The sequence below is a fragment of the Taeniopygia guttata genome, chromosome 29, assembly GCF_048771995.1.
Source record: "Taeniopygia guttata chromosome 29, bTaeGut7.mat, whole genome shotgun sequence".
NCBI lineage: Eukaryota > Metazoa > Chordata > Aves > Passeriformes > Estrildidae > Taeniopygia > Taeniopygia guttata.
The window spans coordinates 4,064,392-4,078,711 of NC_133054.1; the positions used below are offsets into that span (position 1 = coordinate 4,064,392).

General features: G+C 59.4%; 1 protein-coding gene across 4 annotated transcripts; it reads right to left on the minus strand.

Moving 5' to 3' along the window:
* Positions 1–1,649: 1,649 nt before the first annotated feature.
* Positions 1,650–11,156, minus strand: RBMS2 (RNA binding motif single stranded interacting protein 2). 4 transcript variants are annotated; one of them, XM_041711590.2, is made up of 13 exons: positions 10,948–11,153; positions 9,477–9,625; positions 9,310–9,368; positions 9,141–9,232; positions 8,894–9,051; positions 7,751–7,830; positions 7,569–7,678; positions 5,900–5,946; positions 5,722–5,815; positions 5,572–5,619; positions 4,532–4,594; positions 4,365–4,442; positions 1,650–3,620 (listed from the first exon to the last, which is right to left on the minus strand). In XM_041711590.2, the coding sequence occupies exons 1-13, from the start codon at positions 11,011–11,013 to the stop codon at positions 3,540–3,542; spliced, it is 1,125 nt and encodes a 374-aa protein (XP_041567524.1). In that variant the 5' UTR covers positions 11,014–11,153; the 3' UTR covers positions 1,650–3,539. The 4 variants fall into 4 exon arrangements, with proteins under 4 accessions (XP_041567524.1, XP_041567522.1, XP_072775792.1 ...); XM_041711588.2 differs by having other exon boundaries at positions 4,532–4,639; positions 10,948–11,152; XM_072919691.1 differs by having other exon boundaries at positions 4,532–4,639; positions 5,572–5,815; positions 9,477–9,622; positions 10,948–11,156.
* Positions 11,157–14,320: the final 3,164 nt, after the last annotated feature.

The following is a 14,320-nucleotide window of genomic DNA, read 5'->3' on the forward strand; positions in this document are numbered from 1 at the left end:
CAATAGTTTAGTGAATGTCCGAGCACTCCTGTGCATCGTCTCATGCATTAACGGCCAGTAAAGTGGACTTAGCCCCCCCCCACCCCGGCCGGGACCCCCCCCGCCCACGCAGACACTTTACGGGGAGGGGGACCCCCGGTGCAGCCCCCACCCCACCCCCCTCTGCCCTCGGACCCCTCCCCACCCGGCTCCAGGGACCAAAACTGGGGAGGGCCGAGGTGGGGGGGGGGTCCCGGCACCCCCCCCTTTCCCTGCCCCCACTTCTCAGGAAGAGCCCGGCCCCCCCTCCCCGCCGTGGGGGGCTGGGGGGGGGTCCTGGCCGCCCCCTCGCCCCTCAGGGATGCTCCTGCAAGCCCCGGGGTGTGGGGGGGGTGGGGGTCCAGCCCCCTGCCCCCCACCCCCCACCCACCCCCCCCATGGACTTGAAGCCTCAGGCGGGTGTGACCCCCCCAACCCCACGGTGGGTGGGGGGGGGGTTGCAATGGGTGGGGAGGGGTCCTGAATTTGGGGCAGGGGTCTCCCCCCATGTTTGGGGGTGGCCAGGACCCCCCCCATGCCCAGCCCGGCAGCCCCCCCCAGCCAGGATATTACGGGTACTCGCTCTGGGGGTCCTGCGGCCAGAGGGGCTTTTTTGGGGGGGGGTCCCGGCGCGTCCCCCCCTCCCCAGGCCCCGCAGAGCACTGAAAACAACTCACCTACCTGGGCAGGGGGGGTCCGGCCGCGCCCCCCGCCCCCCAAAACCCCCCCACCCCCGTCTCAAAGTAGCCTTTTTTCTATCAGATAAACCTCAGAAACTTTTTATTTTATTTTATTTTTTTGCTTTGAAACTAAGAGGTGATTTGAAGTCTATTTGAACTGACTTTATATTACGCATAAATATTTATATTTTATCTAAATAACTGCGCTGTAAACGGACTTTTTTTGTGGTTTTAAGTCACGTTTTCGGATCCGTCAGGTTTTTTTTTTTTTTGGGTTGGTATTTTTGGTTTTTTGGGTTTTTTTTTTGGTTGGTTTTTTTGGTTGTTTTTTTTTTTCTGTCGTGGGAAACTTTTTCGGGAGTCTCCGTATCGTTCTCGTGTTCGTTCAGTTAAAAGTTGCCCCCCTCCTTTCCCTCTGCCCCCTCCTCACCCCAGTTTGACACCCCCCACCCCCAAAAATCTCCCCCCGGCTGCCCCCCACCCCCTCAGGGGGGCTGGGGAGGGGCTGGGGGGGGTCTCTCTTTGTCCTCCCCCCTCCTCCGCCGCCTTTTCTATTACCAGCCGTGTTGTTTTAGTGACTTTTTGATAATTGTACAGGTTTTTGTGAATTTAAATTTATTTCTTTCTATATTTTTAGGACCAATCTCGTTTTTGATAAGGTTTAGAGGAGGGGGGCGGCCCCCCCAACCCCCGCCCTCCTCGCTGTTGCCTGTTGATGTCCCCCCACCCCAACCCCGACCCCCACCCCGACCCCCTCCCCAAAAAAGTTGTAGGACCCCCCCCCCCCCCCCACCCCACCCGCGTGTTGCGTTGGAGAATAAAAACTCACGTTTGATAAACACACCGTGGTCCGATTATTTTTTTTGGGGGGGGGGGTTGGGACCCCTGAATTTGGGGAGGGGGGCTTTGTGGGATTCCCTTCCCCCACCCTTTTCTCACCACACAAAACGCTTTTTTTGTCCGTTTCTTGCCATTTTTTATTTAGAAAAAAAAAAAAAAAAACCAACCTCGAAGGGGGGGTGTCGGGCGGAGTGGGGGGGGGGTCGCGGGGGTGTTTTTTGGGTGTGGGGGGGGGTCGCGGGGGCGAGCGCGGAAGCAGGAGGAAGAAAATACAAAACTAGAAACCTCTCGAGATTTTTTTTTTTTTTTTTTAAAAAAAAGCAACTTAAAAACCTGTACAAAATGCGCTACGTATAAATTAAAGGGGGGGCCTGGGGCGGGGGGGTCTCGGGGAAAATGTGGGGGGGGGCGCGGGGGTCTCGGCTTTTCCTTGGCAGCTCGAGTTCCCCCCCCCCCCCCAAAACAAAACCCAGGACCGATGGGACCCCAAATCTCAGCCCCCCCTCCAAACCAGCAGCGGGGTGGGGGCTCAGCACGGGGGTCCCAGCGCCCCCCCCAGCCCCGAGGGGGGGTCCAGGGGACGGGGGGGGGGGTCTCCCTCTTTGGTTCCTTCCTTGGGGGGGCCACAGCCCCCCGACCAAAGGGGCCGTGCCCGGGGGGGCCGGGCCGTAGCAGCAACGGGGGGGGGGGAGGTGGGTGATGGCTGAAACCGGTGGGGAGGGGGCGTCACCCCGGGGGAGGGGGGGGGGGGGGCAAAGCGCTGAACCCCCCCCCGACACCCCCAGACCGGGGCTGGGCGCCCCCCGAGCTGTGGGGTGAGGTAGATGTGTGGCGGGGGGGGGTGGGGGGGTCCTGGGGACCCCTCTGGGGACCCCACTGCAATTTGGGGAGGGGGGCTGGAAGAACCGGGAGGCCCCTGGGCAGAATTGGGGGGGGGGGGCACGGCCGGCCCCGGAGCTGGAAGCGATTTTGGGGGGGGGTCTGGGATTCGGGGGGGACGGACGGACAGACCCCCGGTGAGGGGGGTGCGAAGCATTTTTTTGGGGGGGGGTGGGGCCGCTCAGCTTCCCCCCCACCCCCACCCCGCGACCCCCCCCCAATCTTTGGTTGCAAGCGCCGCCCCCGTGGGACCCCCTGATTGTCGCTGGGTGTGGGGGGGGGGGACAGCGGGGATGGGGGGCCGGGGTCCCCCCGGGGGGGCGCGGGGGCTCTAAAGTGCCTGGTTGACCCTCGGGGCGCCCGTCGAAGCTGAAGGTTGGGGGGCGGGGGGCGTTTTGGGGGGTTTTTGGGGGGGTTATTGCACTTGACCGACCCCCCCGGGGCAGGAATGGCTGGGGGGGGGGAGGGGATAGGGAGGGGGAGGGGAGCACCCCCGGCCCTGCGGGGGGGCTGCGCCCGGAGATTGGGGTGGGGGGGGTCTCCATGGCCCCCCCAGCACCCCGGACCCCGGGCCGGGGGCACCGGGCAGCAGAAGGCACGGGGGGCACCGGGGCCGGCGGGGCCGCGGGCCCTGGAAGCACGAAAAGGGGGGGGGGGGCGGCCGGGACCCCCGGACCCCCCCACCCCGGGGCAGCGCGCGGCGGCGGCGGCGGTTTTTGCCTTTTTTTTCGGTTTTTTTGCCTTTTTTCTTTTTTTTTTTTTTTTTGCCTTTTTTTCTTTTGGTTTTTTTTTTCCTTTTTCCTTTTTTTTTTTTTCTTTTTTTTGCCTTTTTTTTTTTTTCATGTATGGAATTTTTTTTTTTTCCTTTTTTAGTTTTTTAGAAAACGCGGGAGGAAGAAAAGCCCTCCGAGGGGGGGGAAGGTGGGGGTGGATATTGGGGGTGGGGGGCAGCGGGACCCCCCCCGCACCCAAAGCTGGGACCCCCCCACACCCCACCCCGGGCTCGGGGACCCCCGGCCGGGGCTCGGCTGCGGTTTGGGGGGGTGGGCACCGGGCGGGGGTCCCGGCGCGGCCCCTCCCGGAGGATTTGGGGGGGTCCCTCGGGCCGGGCCCCCCCCGCCGCTACTTGGGGTAGGGGTAGGGGAAGGCGCCGGGCTCGGACGGGGACTCGATGGGGCCGTGGGTGGGGGCGGCTCCGCCGTCCTGTGGGGAGGGGTTAATGCACCCCCAAACCCTGCACCCCCAAAAATCCTGCACCCCCAATACCCTGCAACCCCAAAAATCCTGCAACCCCAAAAATCCGGCACCCCCAAACCCTGCAGCCCCAAAAATCCTGCACCCCCAATACCCTGCAACCCCAAAAATCCGGCACCCCAAAAATCCTGCACCCCCAAATCCTGCAACCCCAGTACTCTGCACCCCCAAACCCTGCACCCCCAAACCCTGCAACCCCAAAAATTTTGCACACCCAATACCCTGCAACCCTAAAAATCCTGCACCCCAAAAATCCTGCAACCCCAAAACTCTGCACCTCCAAACCCTGCACCCCCAAAAATCCTGCACCCCCAATACCCTGCAACCCCAAACCCCGCACCCCCAAACCCTGCACCCCCAAAAATCCTGCAACCCCAAAAATCTGGCACCCCAAAAATCCTGCACCCCCAAATCCTGCACCCCCAAACCCTGCAACCCCAAATCCTGCAACCCCAAAACTCTGCACCTCCAAACCACGCAACCCCAAAAATCCTGCACCCTCAAACCCTGCACCCCCAAAATCCTGCTCCCTCAAACCCTGCACCCCCAAACCCTGCACCCCCAAACCCTGCACCCCCAAACCCCGCACCCCAAACCCCGCACCCCCAAACCCCGCACCCCAAACCCCGCACCCCAAACCCCGCACCCCAAACCCCGCACCCCAAACCCCGCACCCCGCACCCCCAGCCTCACCTCCAGCGGCAGCGCGGGCGGCACCGGCGGGTACGGAGGGATGAAGGCTCCGGGGACGGCGGCGGCAGCGGGGACGTACTGGGGACAGCGACAGTGGTGGGGGGAGGTCAGGGGGGCCCGGGGAGGGGTCCCGGGGGTTTTGAGGGGGGGTCTCGGGGGGGTCTTACCGTGCCAGCGCTGCCCAGAGAGAGGTGGCCGAGCTGCTGGGCCAGGGGGGCCACCACAGAGGGCTGGAGGGGGACAGCGTGGTCCACGGTGGGGGCCAGCACCGCGCCCTGCACGGCAGCGTCAGCGCGGGGACACGGGGACACGGGGGGACAGGGGGGACATGGGGGGACATGGGGGACATGGGGGCATGGGGGATATGGGGGACATGGGGACATGGGGACATGGGGACATGGGGGACATGGGGAGACATGGGGGACATGGGGGCATGGGGGCATGGGGACATGGGGAGACATGGGGGATATGGGGGCATGGGGGACATGGGGGACATGGGGGACATGGGGGACATGGGGGACATGGGGGGACATGGGGGGACATGGGGGGACAGGGGGGACAGGGGGGACAGGGGGGACAGGGGGGACAGGGGGGACAGAGGGGTAATGGGGAAATGGGGGACATGGGGGACATGGGGACATGGAGACAGGATCTAGGGGGACATAGGGACAGGGGTCACGGGGACAGGACCTAGGGGGACACAGGGACAGGGGTCACGGGGACACTGAGGGTACATGGAGGGGGACACAGGGACAGGGACTGTGGGGACACAGGGGGCATGGGACACAGGGGACATGGGGGACACTGGGGGGACACGGGAGGGACACAGGGACATGGGGTCACTGGGACATGGGGGACACTGGGGACACGGGGACTCTGCAGCCATGGGGAGGGGACAGGACCCAGGGACCCCCAAAGTGAGCCCCAAATGGGCGGGGCCTGTGAAATGTGGGTGTGGCTTTCTGGCAAAGTGGGAGGGGTTTGTCTGCAGGGGGTGGAGCAAAAGTGGGTGGGGCAGGGGCGGGGCTCCAGTATCCCCTCCCCCATCAGGGCGGGGCAGGGTGGGTGGGGCAGATCCACAGGGGTTCCCACCCCTCCCTCCCTCCCTCAGGGCGTGGCACTGGGAGTGGCACCGGGTGTGGCACCGGGCACGGCACCGGGTGTGGCACAGGGTGTGGCACAGGGCGTGGCACTGAGCCCAGCTCACCGTGGGCTGCACGAGGTAGGACTGGTGCATCCAGGCGGGGCCGTGGACCTGTGGGTGACAGCGGGTGGGAGCAGCTGGGGGTCCCCCAGCCCTGCCCCAGGTGGGGACCCCCACCCTGCAGGACCCCCCGTGCCCCCCGTGCCCCCGTACCTGGTAGGAGGAGACCGGGGAGGGCAGGTAGGGGGCCAGGGCGGCGGGGGGCAGCATCCGGCCGGGGGCCAGCCCGTAGGGCGCGGGGTAGAACCTGCGGGGCGGGGGGTCAGGGCTGGGGGGGCCGCGGCCCGCAGCCCCCGCCCCGCCGGGCCCGGGGGGGCCCTGGGCCACCCACCCGTTCTGCAGCGCCGCCGCGGGGTCGTAGGCCAAGGTCACGGTGCCCTGGGGGGGGTATGAGTGAATAAAATGTGTGAATAAAAATAGAAAACACATATAAGTAGAAACTAAAATAAATACATTTTAAAATATAAAATAATTATTAATATTAATATGTTAAAATTAATTAATTAAAATATATATCAATAGAAGTACATCAATAAAATAAATTTAAATATAAATGTTAAAAATAAGGTAAAATATAAAATAATATTAATATATAGGATAAATATTTTAAAATGTATGTAAAAAGAAGTATGTAAATAAAAATATTAAATAAATATAAATAAAAGGACTTAAGTTTTCCTACATGTATAAGTTGCAATTATAAATATATATATTGTTTCTTATATATTATATAGTACATTATATATTATATATATTACATTATACATTATATATTATATATTATATATATTACATTATATTATATTATATTATATTATATTATATTATATTATATTATATTATATTATATTATATTATATTATATTATATTATATTATATTATTACATTACATTACATTACATTACATTACATTACATTACATTACATTACATTACATTAACTATATTATATTATATATACATAAATGAAAATAGAATTATTTTTAAAGCGTGTAATTTTTTATATAAATAAACTATATGTATAAATATATATAATATATATACATAATATATGTTATCTACTATATATATATCATATATTGTGGCTTTGTCAGCTCTGTCAGTGATATATATAAAAATTTACATTAAAATAATAAGTTGGCTAATAAATAACTGTTTAGCAATTTATCACACTTATTTAATGCAGCTTTAATATTACATGAAGCACTATTAACATTTTATAAAATAATTAAGCTTTTTCAAAAATTAAAAAAATCTCTTATAGTAACTGCAAAAAATACAACTGTTGTACATAAAACTAAAGAAAAATTATACCAAAATGTTCTATTTTTATATAAAGTATAATTTAAAGTAACATTTATAATTTTATTTTTACTTTACCTTTTAAAAATATCATATTGCATAAGTTTATTAATATGATAATTATATAAATAATGTATTTATTATATTAAATTTAATACATTTACATTATATATATAATAATTTTTATATATACATACTTCTTTATCTATACATATATATTTTTTCATATTTATATAATTGTTTTATATATACATATAATATATATATTTATACTTTTTTACTAAAAAATATACGCAATTATACGTTTTTACTAAACTAAAAATTAAAATATTAATTAATAATTATTATTATTATTATTATTAAATAATATATTAATATTATATTATTATTTTAATTTAATTTTAATAATTTTAATAAATATTTTAATAATTTTAATAATATTATTATAATATTATTTAATATAATAATATTAAATAAATAATAATAATAATTCTTAAAATTAATATTTAAGTATTATAATTATTATTAAAAATATTAATATTATATAGCTTTTTTAAAATTTAGCTACAATTTTCTAATCCTTAAAATTCACAAAATTTTCTTTTAAAAATTCAGTCTAAACACCTCATTTTTTTTCATAAAATCTGTAAGAAAATATAAAATAAATGTTAAGAGCCCCCAAGGCGTCCCCCGCTCACCGTGTCGCCGTCCCGGGCCCAGGCTCTGCCGTTGGACACGAACTTGCCCTGGCTCTGCCGCTTCTTCTGCCCCCCATCAGCGAACTTGCAGAGCAGGGGGTCTGGGGGGGCTGAGGAGGGGGTGTCAGTGCTGCCCCCCCCCCCAGCACCCCCAAAATGCCCCCCGGGACCCCCAAACCCACCTGGCACCCCCGGGGGGGTTTTGATGAACTTCCCGTTGAAGTGGGTGATGACGGCCTCGCACTTCTCCGTGGATTCCATCCTGGGGGCAGCGGGGCTGGGCCGGGGGGGCCGCATGGGGGGCACCCCCAAACCCCCTCTGCCCCCTCCCCAGCCCCCTGCGCCCCCCTCGATTCCCGCCCCCCAAACCCTTCATCCTTGCAGCTTCCCCATCCCGCTGTGCCCCCCAAAAGCTCCCCCAAATCCACACCCCCCCTGCGCTCCCCATCCTCCTCAGCCCCCCCAAGTCCCTGTCACCCTTCCCATCCTCTTGAGCCCCCCCAAATCTGTGCAGACCCCCAGAGTCCTTGTTCCCCCCAAACCTCTTCAGCCCCCCCATCCCCTGCAGCCCCCCAAAAGTCCCTGTCCCCCCCAGGACTCCCCATCCTCCTGAGCCCCCCCTCATCCCCATCTACCCCCCATCTCTGCAGCCCCCCAGCTCTGGAAGCCCCCCCAAGTCCCTGTCACCCTCCCCCTTCTCCCAAGCCCCCCCAGCGCCATCTACCCCCCATCTCTTCAGCCCCCCAAATCTCTGCAGACCTCCTAAGTCCTTGTCCCCCCAAAACCGTCCCCATCCTCCTGAGCCCCCCAAATCTCTGCAGACCCCCTAAGTCCCTGTCCCCCCAACCCTCCCTATCCTCCTGAGGACCTCCAGCCCCATGCAGCCCCCCAGCTATGGCACCCCCCCAAACCTGTGTAGCCCCCCCCCCCAAATCCCTGTACCCCCAGCCCCCCAAATCACTGCAGCACCCCCTAAGTCCTTGTCCCCCCAGCACTCCCCATCCTCCTGAGCACCCCCATCGCCTGTAGCCCCCCAAATCTGTGCAGACCCCTAAGTCCTTCACCACCCCAGCCCTCCCCATCCTCCTGAGCACCCCCATCGCCTGTAGCCCCCCAAATCTGTGCAGACCCCTAAGTCCTTCACCACCCCAGCCCTCCCTATCCTCCTGAGCCCCCCAGATCTGTGCAGCCCCCCCCAACCTTGTGCAGCCCCCCAAGTCCCTATCCCCCCCCAACTCTCCCCATGGTTCTGAGCTCCCCCAGCCCTATATACCCCCACCCCCTGCAGCCCCCCCAGAGTACCAATGCCGCCGGGCCCCCCATACCGTGCGAAGCCCACCCCCCGGCTGGCCCCGTGGGGGTCCCGCAGGATGCGGGTGGAGACCACCTGCCCGAAGGGCTTCAGCAGCGCCTCCAGCTCCTGCTCGTCCACGCCCAGCGGCAGGTTCGAGATGTACAGGTTGGTGGGGTCCTGCTCCTGTTGCTGTGGGGAGGGGGTCAGGGGGCTGCCCGGGCTCCTGGCGGGGGTCCCGGGGGGCTCTGGGGGCCGGTGGGGGTAGGGGGGGTCCATACCTTGGCCATCTGTGCCTGCACCCCGCTGGCCTTCAGGGCCGTCACGGCTTTTTGGGCGGCTGTGGGGCTGTCAAAGTCCACGAAACCATAGCCTGGGGAGGGGGGAGAGGTCAGGGAGACCCCCCAAAACCCCTCCCGGACCCCCCCTCCAGCCCTGCTGCCCCCCAACCTTTGCACTTGTTGGTTGTTTTATCCAGGATGGCTTTGGTGGAGACGATCTTCCCATAGCTGGGGGGAGGAAAAGGGGGTGTCAGAACCCATGGGACCCCCAGCCCCCCCTGAGGGGCTGTGGGGGCGGGGGGGTTCAGAACCCAGCGGGACCCCAGCCCCACTCACGGCTGGCAGAGCTTGACCAGGTCCTGGTCCGTGGTGCCGGGGTGCAGCCCCCGGATGTACAGGTTGGTCTTGCTGAGCTGGTCCGGGGCCCCCCCGGCTGGGCTGGGGCTGGGGGGGCCCAGGGGCTGGGCCGGGGGCACATAGGGCTGCTGGGGGGGGGGGGTGGGGGGCTCAGCACCCACCTCGGCTCTGCTGCAGCCCCCCAAAACCCTCCCCTCCCCAAGGAGACCAAGTGGATGTGGGGAGGGACTGCCAGAACCCACCCAAAGGGGTTCAGCCCATCCCGGGGGGCTGCGGGAAGCCCCCCCCCCCCACTCGGGGAACCCCCCAGCACTCCCGGGCCCCCCAGACCCCCTCAGCCCCCCGGGAACGCCGTCACCACCCCCGGGAACCCTGGACCCCATCATTTCCCCCCAACCCCATTATCTCCCTCCTGGACCCCATTATCTTACCCAGACCCCATTATCTCCCTCTGGACCCCATTATCTCCCTCCTGGACCCCATTATCTCAGCCTGGACCCCATCATTTCCCCCCAACCCCATTATCTCCCTCCTGGACCCCATTATCTCACCCTGGACCCCATCATTTCCCCTCAACCCCATTAGCTCACCCTGGGCCCCATCATCTCAGCCTGGACTCCATTATCTCACCCCAACCCCATTATCTCCCCCCGACCCCATTATGTCCCCCCAACCCCATTATCTCACCCTGAACCCCATCATTTCCCCCGATTCCATTATCTTACCCTGGACCCCATTATCTCCCCCCAACCCCATTATCTCAGCCTGGACCCCATCATTTCCCCCCTGGACCCCATTACCGACCCCATATTTCCCCCAACCCCATCATCTCCCCCCGACCCCATTATCTCCCCATCATCCCCCCAACCCCCCCGGCTCCCCACCCTCCCCTCCCGGGGGTCCCCATTCCTCTTCCTACAGACCCCCCACCCTCCTCCCCCGCCCGGGACCCCCCGACCCTCCCTCACCCCACTCTGGGGCTCCCCATCTTTCCCCCCTGCCCCCACCCAAACCCCCTCCCCCCCATCCCGGGGGTCCCCCTCACCCCCCCACACGGGTGTCCCTGTCCCCCCGCCCCAAATCCCTCCCCCGTTCAGCTCGGGGTGTCCCGGAGGGGGGGAGGGGGTGACGATGTGTGCGACCCCCCTCCCCCGGCACCACTGACCGGGGGCGGGGTGGGTAAACTGAGGCACGGACGGTGCGCGGCGGCGCGGGGGGGGCGAACACACGGGACCCCCGGGAGGAACGGAGCACCGAGCGCCGCCGGGTGTCCCGTTCCGTTCCCGGTGTGTGTGTGAGGGGTGTGAGGGGTGTCCCCCACCCCCCCCACACCGTTTCCCATTCCCCGCCCCCCCTCCCCCCCTCCCCGGGCCTGTCCCGCCGGTCCGGCCCCGCCCCCGCCCCCACCGGGCCGGTCCCCCCGAGCCCCCCGTTCCACCGGGCCCGGTACCTTCTTGCCGCCCTTGTTGTAGGCGAAGGCGGGGAGCCCCGAGCGCGGCGGCACCGAGAGCAGCATTTTCCCGAGCGCGAGGGGCCGGGACCGGGCGTGACGTCACACCGGGAGCCAGCCTGGAATCCGGGCGGGCCCCGCCGCGCCGGGTCCTAGCGCCGGTCCCGCCCGGTGCTGCCCGTCCCGCTCCGGTGTGCCGCGTCACACCCCGCTGCTGCCCGTCCTCCCCGGTGTCACCCCCGGTGCTGCCCCGGTGCTGCCCGTCCCGCTCCGGTGTCATCCCCGGTGCTGCCCCGTCCTCCCCGGTGTCACCCCCCGGTGCTGCCCCGGTGCTGCCCGTCCCGCTCCGGTGTGCCGCGTCACCCCCGGTGCTGCCCCGTTCCTCCCCGGTGTCACCCCCGGTCCCGCCCGGTGCTGCCCGTCCCGCTCCGGTGTGTCGCGTCACCCCCCGGTGCTGCCCCGTCCTCCCCGGTGTCACCCCCCGGTGCTGCCCCGTCCTCCCCGGTGTCACCCCCGCTGCTGCCCCGGTGCTGCCCGTCCCGCTCCGGTGTGCCGCGTCACACCCCGGTGCTGCCCCGTCCTCCCCGGTGTCACCCCCGGTGCTGCCCCGTCCTCCCCGGTGTCACCCCCCGGTGCTGCCCCGTCCTCCCCGGTGTCACCCCCGGTGCTGCCCCGTCCTCCCCCGTGTCACCCCCGGTTCTGCCCCGTCCTCCCCGGTGTCACCCCCGGTGCTGCCCCGTCCTCCCCGGTGTCACCCCCGGTGCTGCCCCGGTGCTGCCCGTCCCGCTCCGGTGTGCCGCGTCACCCCCCGGTGCTGCCCCGTCCTCCCCCGGTGTCACCCTCCGGTGCTGCCCCGTTCCTCCCCGGTGTCACCCCCGGTGCTGCCCCGTTCCTCCCCCGGTGTCACCCCCGGTGCTGCCCGTTCTCCTCCGGTGTTCCTCGTCACACCCCGCTGCTGCCCCGTCCTCCCCGGTGTCACCCCCGGTGCTGCCCCGTCCTCCCCCGGTATCACCCCCCGGTGTCACCCTCCGGTGCTGCCCCGTTCCTCCCCCGGTGTCACCCCCGGTGTCACCCTCCGGTGCTGCCCCGTTCCTCCCCGGTGTCACCCTCCGGTGCTGCCCCGTCCCTCTCCCGGTGTCTCCCCACCGGTTTCACCCTCCGGTGTCACCCCCCGGTGCTGCCCCGTTCCTCCCCCGGTGTCACCCACCGTGACTCCCGTCACCCCCCGGTATCACCCCCCCGGTGTAACACCCCGTTGTGCCTCCACCGGTCCCGCCATCCTCCCCCGGTGTCACCCCCCGGTGTCACCCCCCGGTGTCACCCCCCGGTGCTGCCCCGTTCCTCCCCCGGTGTCACCCGCCGTGACCCCCCCCGGTATCACCCCCCGTTGTGACCCCCCCGGTGCTGCCCGTCCTCCCCCGGTGTCACCCTCCGGTGCTGCCCGTTCTCTCCCGGTGTTCCCCGTCCTCCCCTGCCCAACCGGTGCTGCCCCTCGCCGCCCCCGGTGTCACCGGGGGTACCGCCTGTCACCCCCACCGGTGACCCCCGCCAGCCCCACGACAGCCAAGAACCCCCCGGGGGGTCTCACGCCCACCCCCAAATGAGGCGTCCCCCCAGTGAGACCCCTCCAGACCGCCCGGGACACCGGGGGACACCGGGGGGACACCGGGGGGACACCGGGGGAACACCGGGGGGACACGGCGGGGCGGGGGGTTAATCCCACACCCATCCTCTGCCGCAGCGGAGTCAACCGGGATGGGGGGGGGTCATTCTCACGAAGCCCCGGGGGGGCTGCACCCCCCGAGCCCCGCTCCGCACCGGGGGGATGTCACGGACTCCCCCAGCCCGGTACGGCGCGGCCCCTTTAAGCGAAGCCACGCCCACCTCCGCCATTGCCCCCTCGGCCCCGCCCCCCCGCCCTCATCGTGGGCGTGGTCACTTTGGGAGCGCTGGTCACGTGGTTACACGCCACGCCCCCGCCCGCCGCAATATTGGCGCCTTTCCTCCGTCACGTGACCGAAGCAGGCCCCGCCCCTCCATGAGGGAGCGCTGGGGCCGCCATCTTAGAGTCGGGAAAGGGAAAATTTGGGGGGCACCTGAGGGGTCTGGGGAGCACCTGAGGGGTCTGAGGAGCACCTGAGGGGGTCTGAGGAGCACCTGAGGGGGCTGGAGGGCGTCTTGGGGGGGTCTTTGGGGCGAGAATGGGGTTTCCAGTGGGCTCTGGGGTCTTCAAGGCAGGACTGAGGTGCGCTGGGGCCGCCATCTTGGAGTCGGGAAGGGAGAATTTGGGGGGCCCCTGAGGGGTCTGGGGGGCACCTGAGGGGTCTGGGGGCGTCTTGGGGGGATCTGGGGGTGAGATTTGGGTTTCTAGCGGGGTCTGGGGTCTGCAGGGCAGGACTGAGGGGTGCTGGGGGTTCTGTAGAGTACGATGGAGGCACCTGAGGGGGGTCCCTGGGTGCCCACACAGCTGAGTGTGAAACGTAAATTTTAAGGAATTTAGAGGTTTTAGAGGAGCTCAGGTTTTAGTTAGAGATGTGAAAAATGCATGTGTTATGATTGGCTTTTTGCAAATATTACAATGACTATTATACGTGTAATGTTAGAAAGTTATGCTGTATTAATTCTCTTAAGTAGTGTGTTAAATATAGTTTTAGGTTCCAACATAATGTTAAAATAGAGACTATGTATGTAGGGAGAGGGGTTTTTTTAAGAATTAGATACTCACTTTGAAGAACACCTAAATCTTCCAAAAGAAAAGAATTTATGGCTTCTTATCAGAAGAAATAAATTTCTTCAAGCCTTACTCAAACTCAAAGACACCATGGGGATTAAAAAAAACAATTGACATAAAACAGACAGAGTTTCTTGTTTTATAAAATAGTTATAAAAATAATAATACAATTAGAGTAATAATCTTTAGAGTTAGGACAATTACAAGACAATAAAAAGCAAAGAATTACGGACATCCGGATGCTCACGGACACTAAGTTAGGAAAAGCATGCTTTGTGAAGAAAGGAATAACCTTAAAAACAATAACCTGTTGCATATTCATATATCCTTCATGGTTATGCATACATTCTATTTAAAACAAGAGCTCTGTTGTATGTTAACTGTTTGTTTAATCCCCAAGGCGTCTTCCAGTCGAGCAAGGCCTGAAGAAATTCGTTTCTTCTGATAAGAAAACCATAAATTCCTTTTCTTTGGAAGATTTAGGTGTTCCTTGAAGCGAGTATTTCATTCCTAAAAAAGAAAAAAACCACTCCCCCCACATCCATAGTCTCTGTTTTAACATTATGTTGGAACCTAAAACTATATTTAACACGCTACTTAAGAGAATTAATAGAGCATGACTTCCTAACATCACACATATAA

Coding starts and splice junctions, on each gene's coding strand:
- RBMS2 (XM_072919690.1), bottom strand. CDS start 11,013: ATGCTGCTCTCGGTGCCGCCGCGCTCGGGGCTCCCCGCCTTCGCCTAC. Junction 9,369..9,476: donor CTGGTCAAGCTCTGCCAGCC/GTGAGTGGGGCT, acceptor TCCTCCCCCCAG/CTATGGGAAGATCGTCTCCA. Junction 4,640..5,571: donor CCTACCTCGTGCAGCCCACG/GTGAGCTGGGCT, acceptor GCTGCCGTGCAG/GGCGCGGTGCTGGCCCCCAC.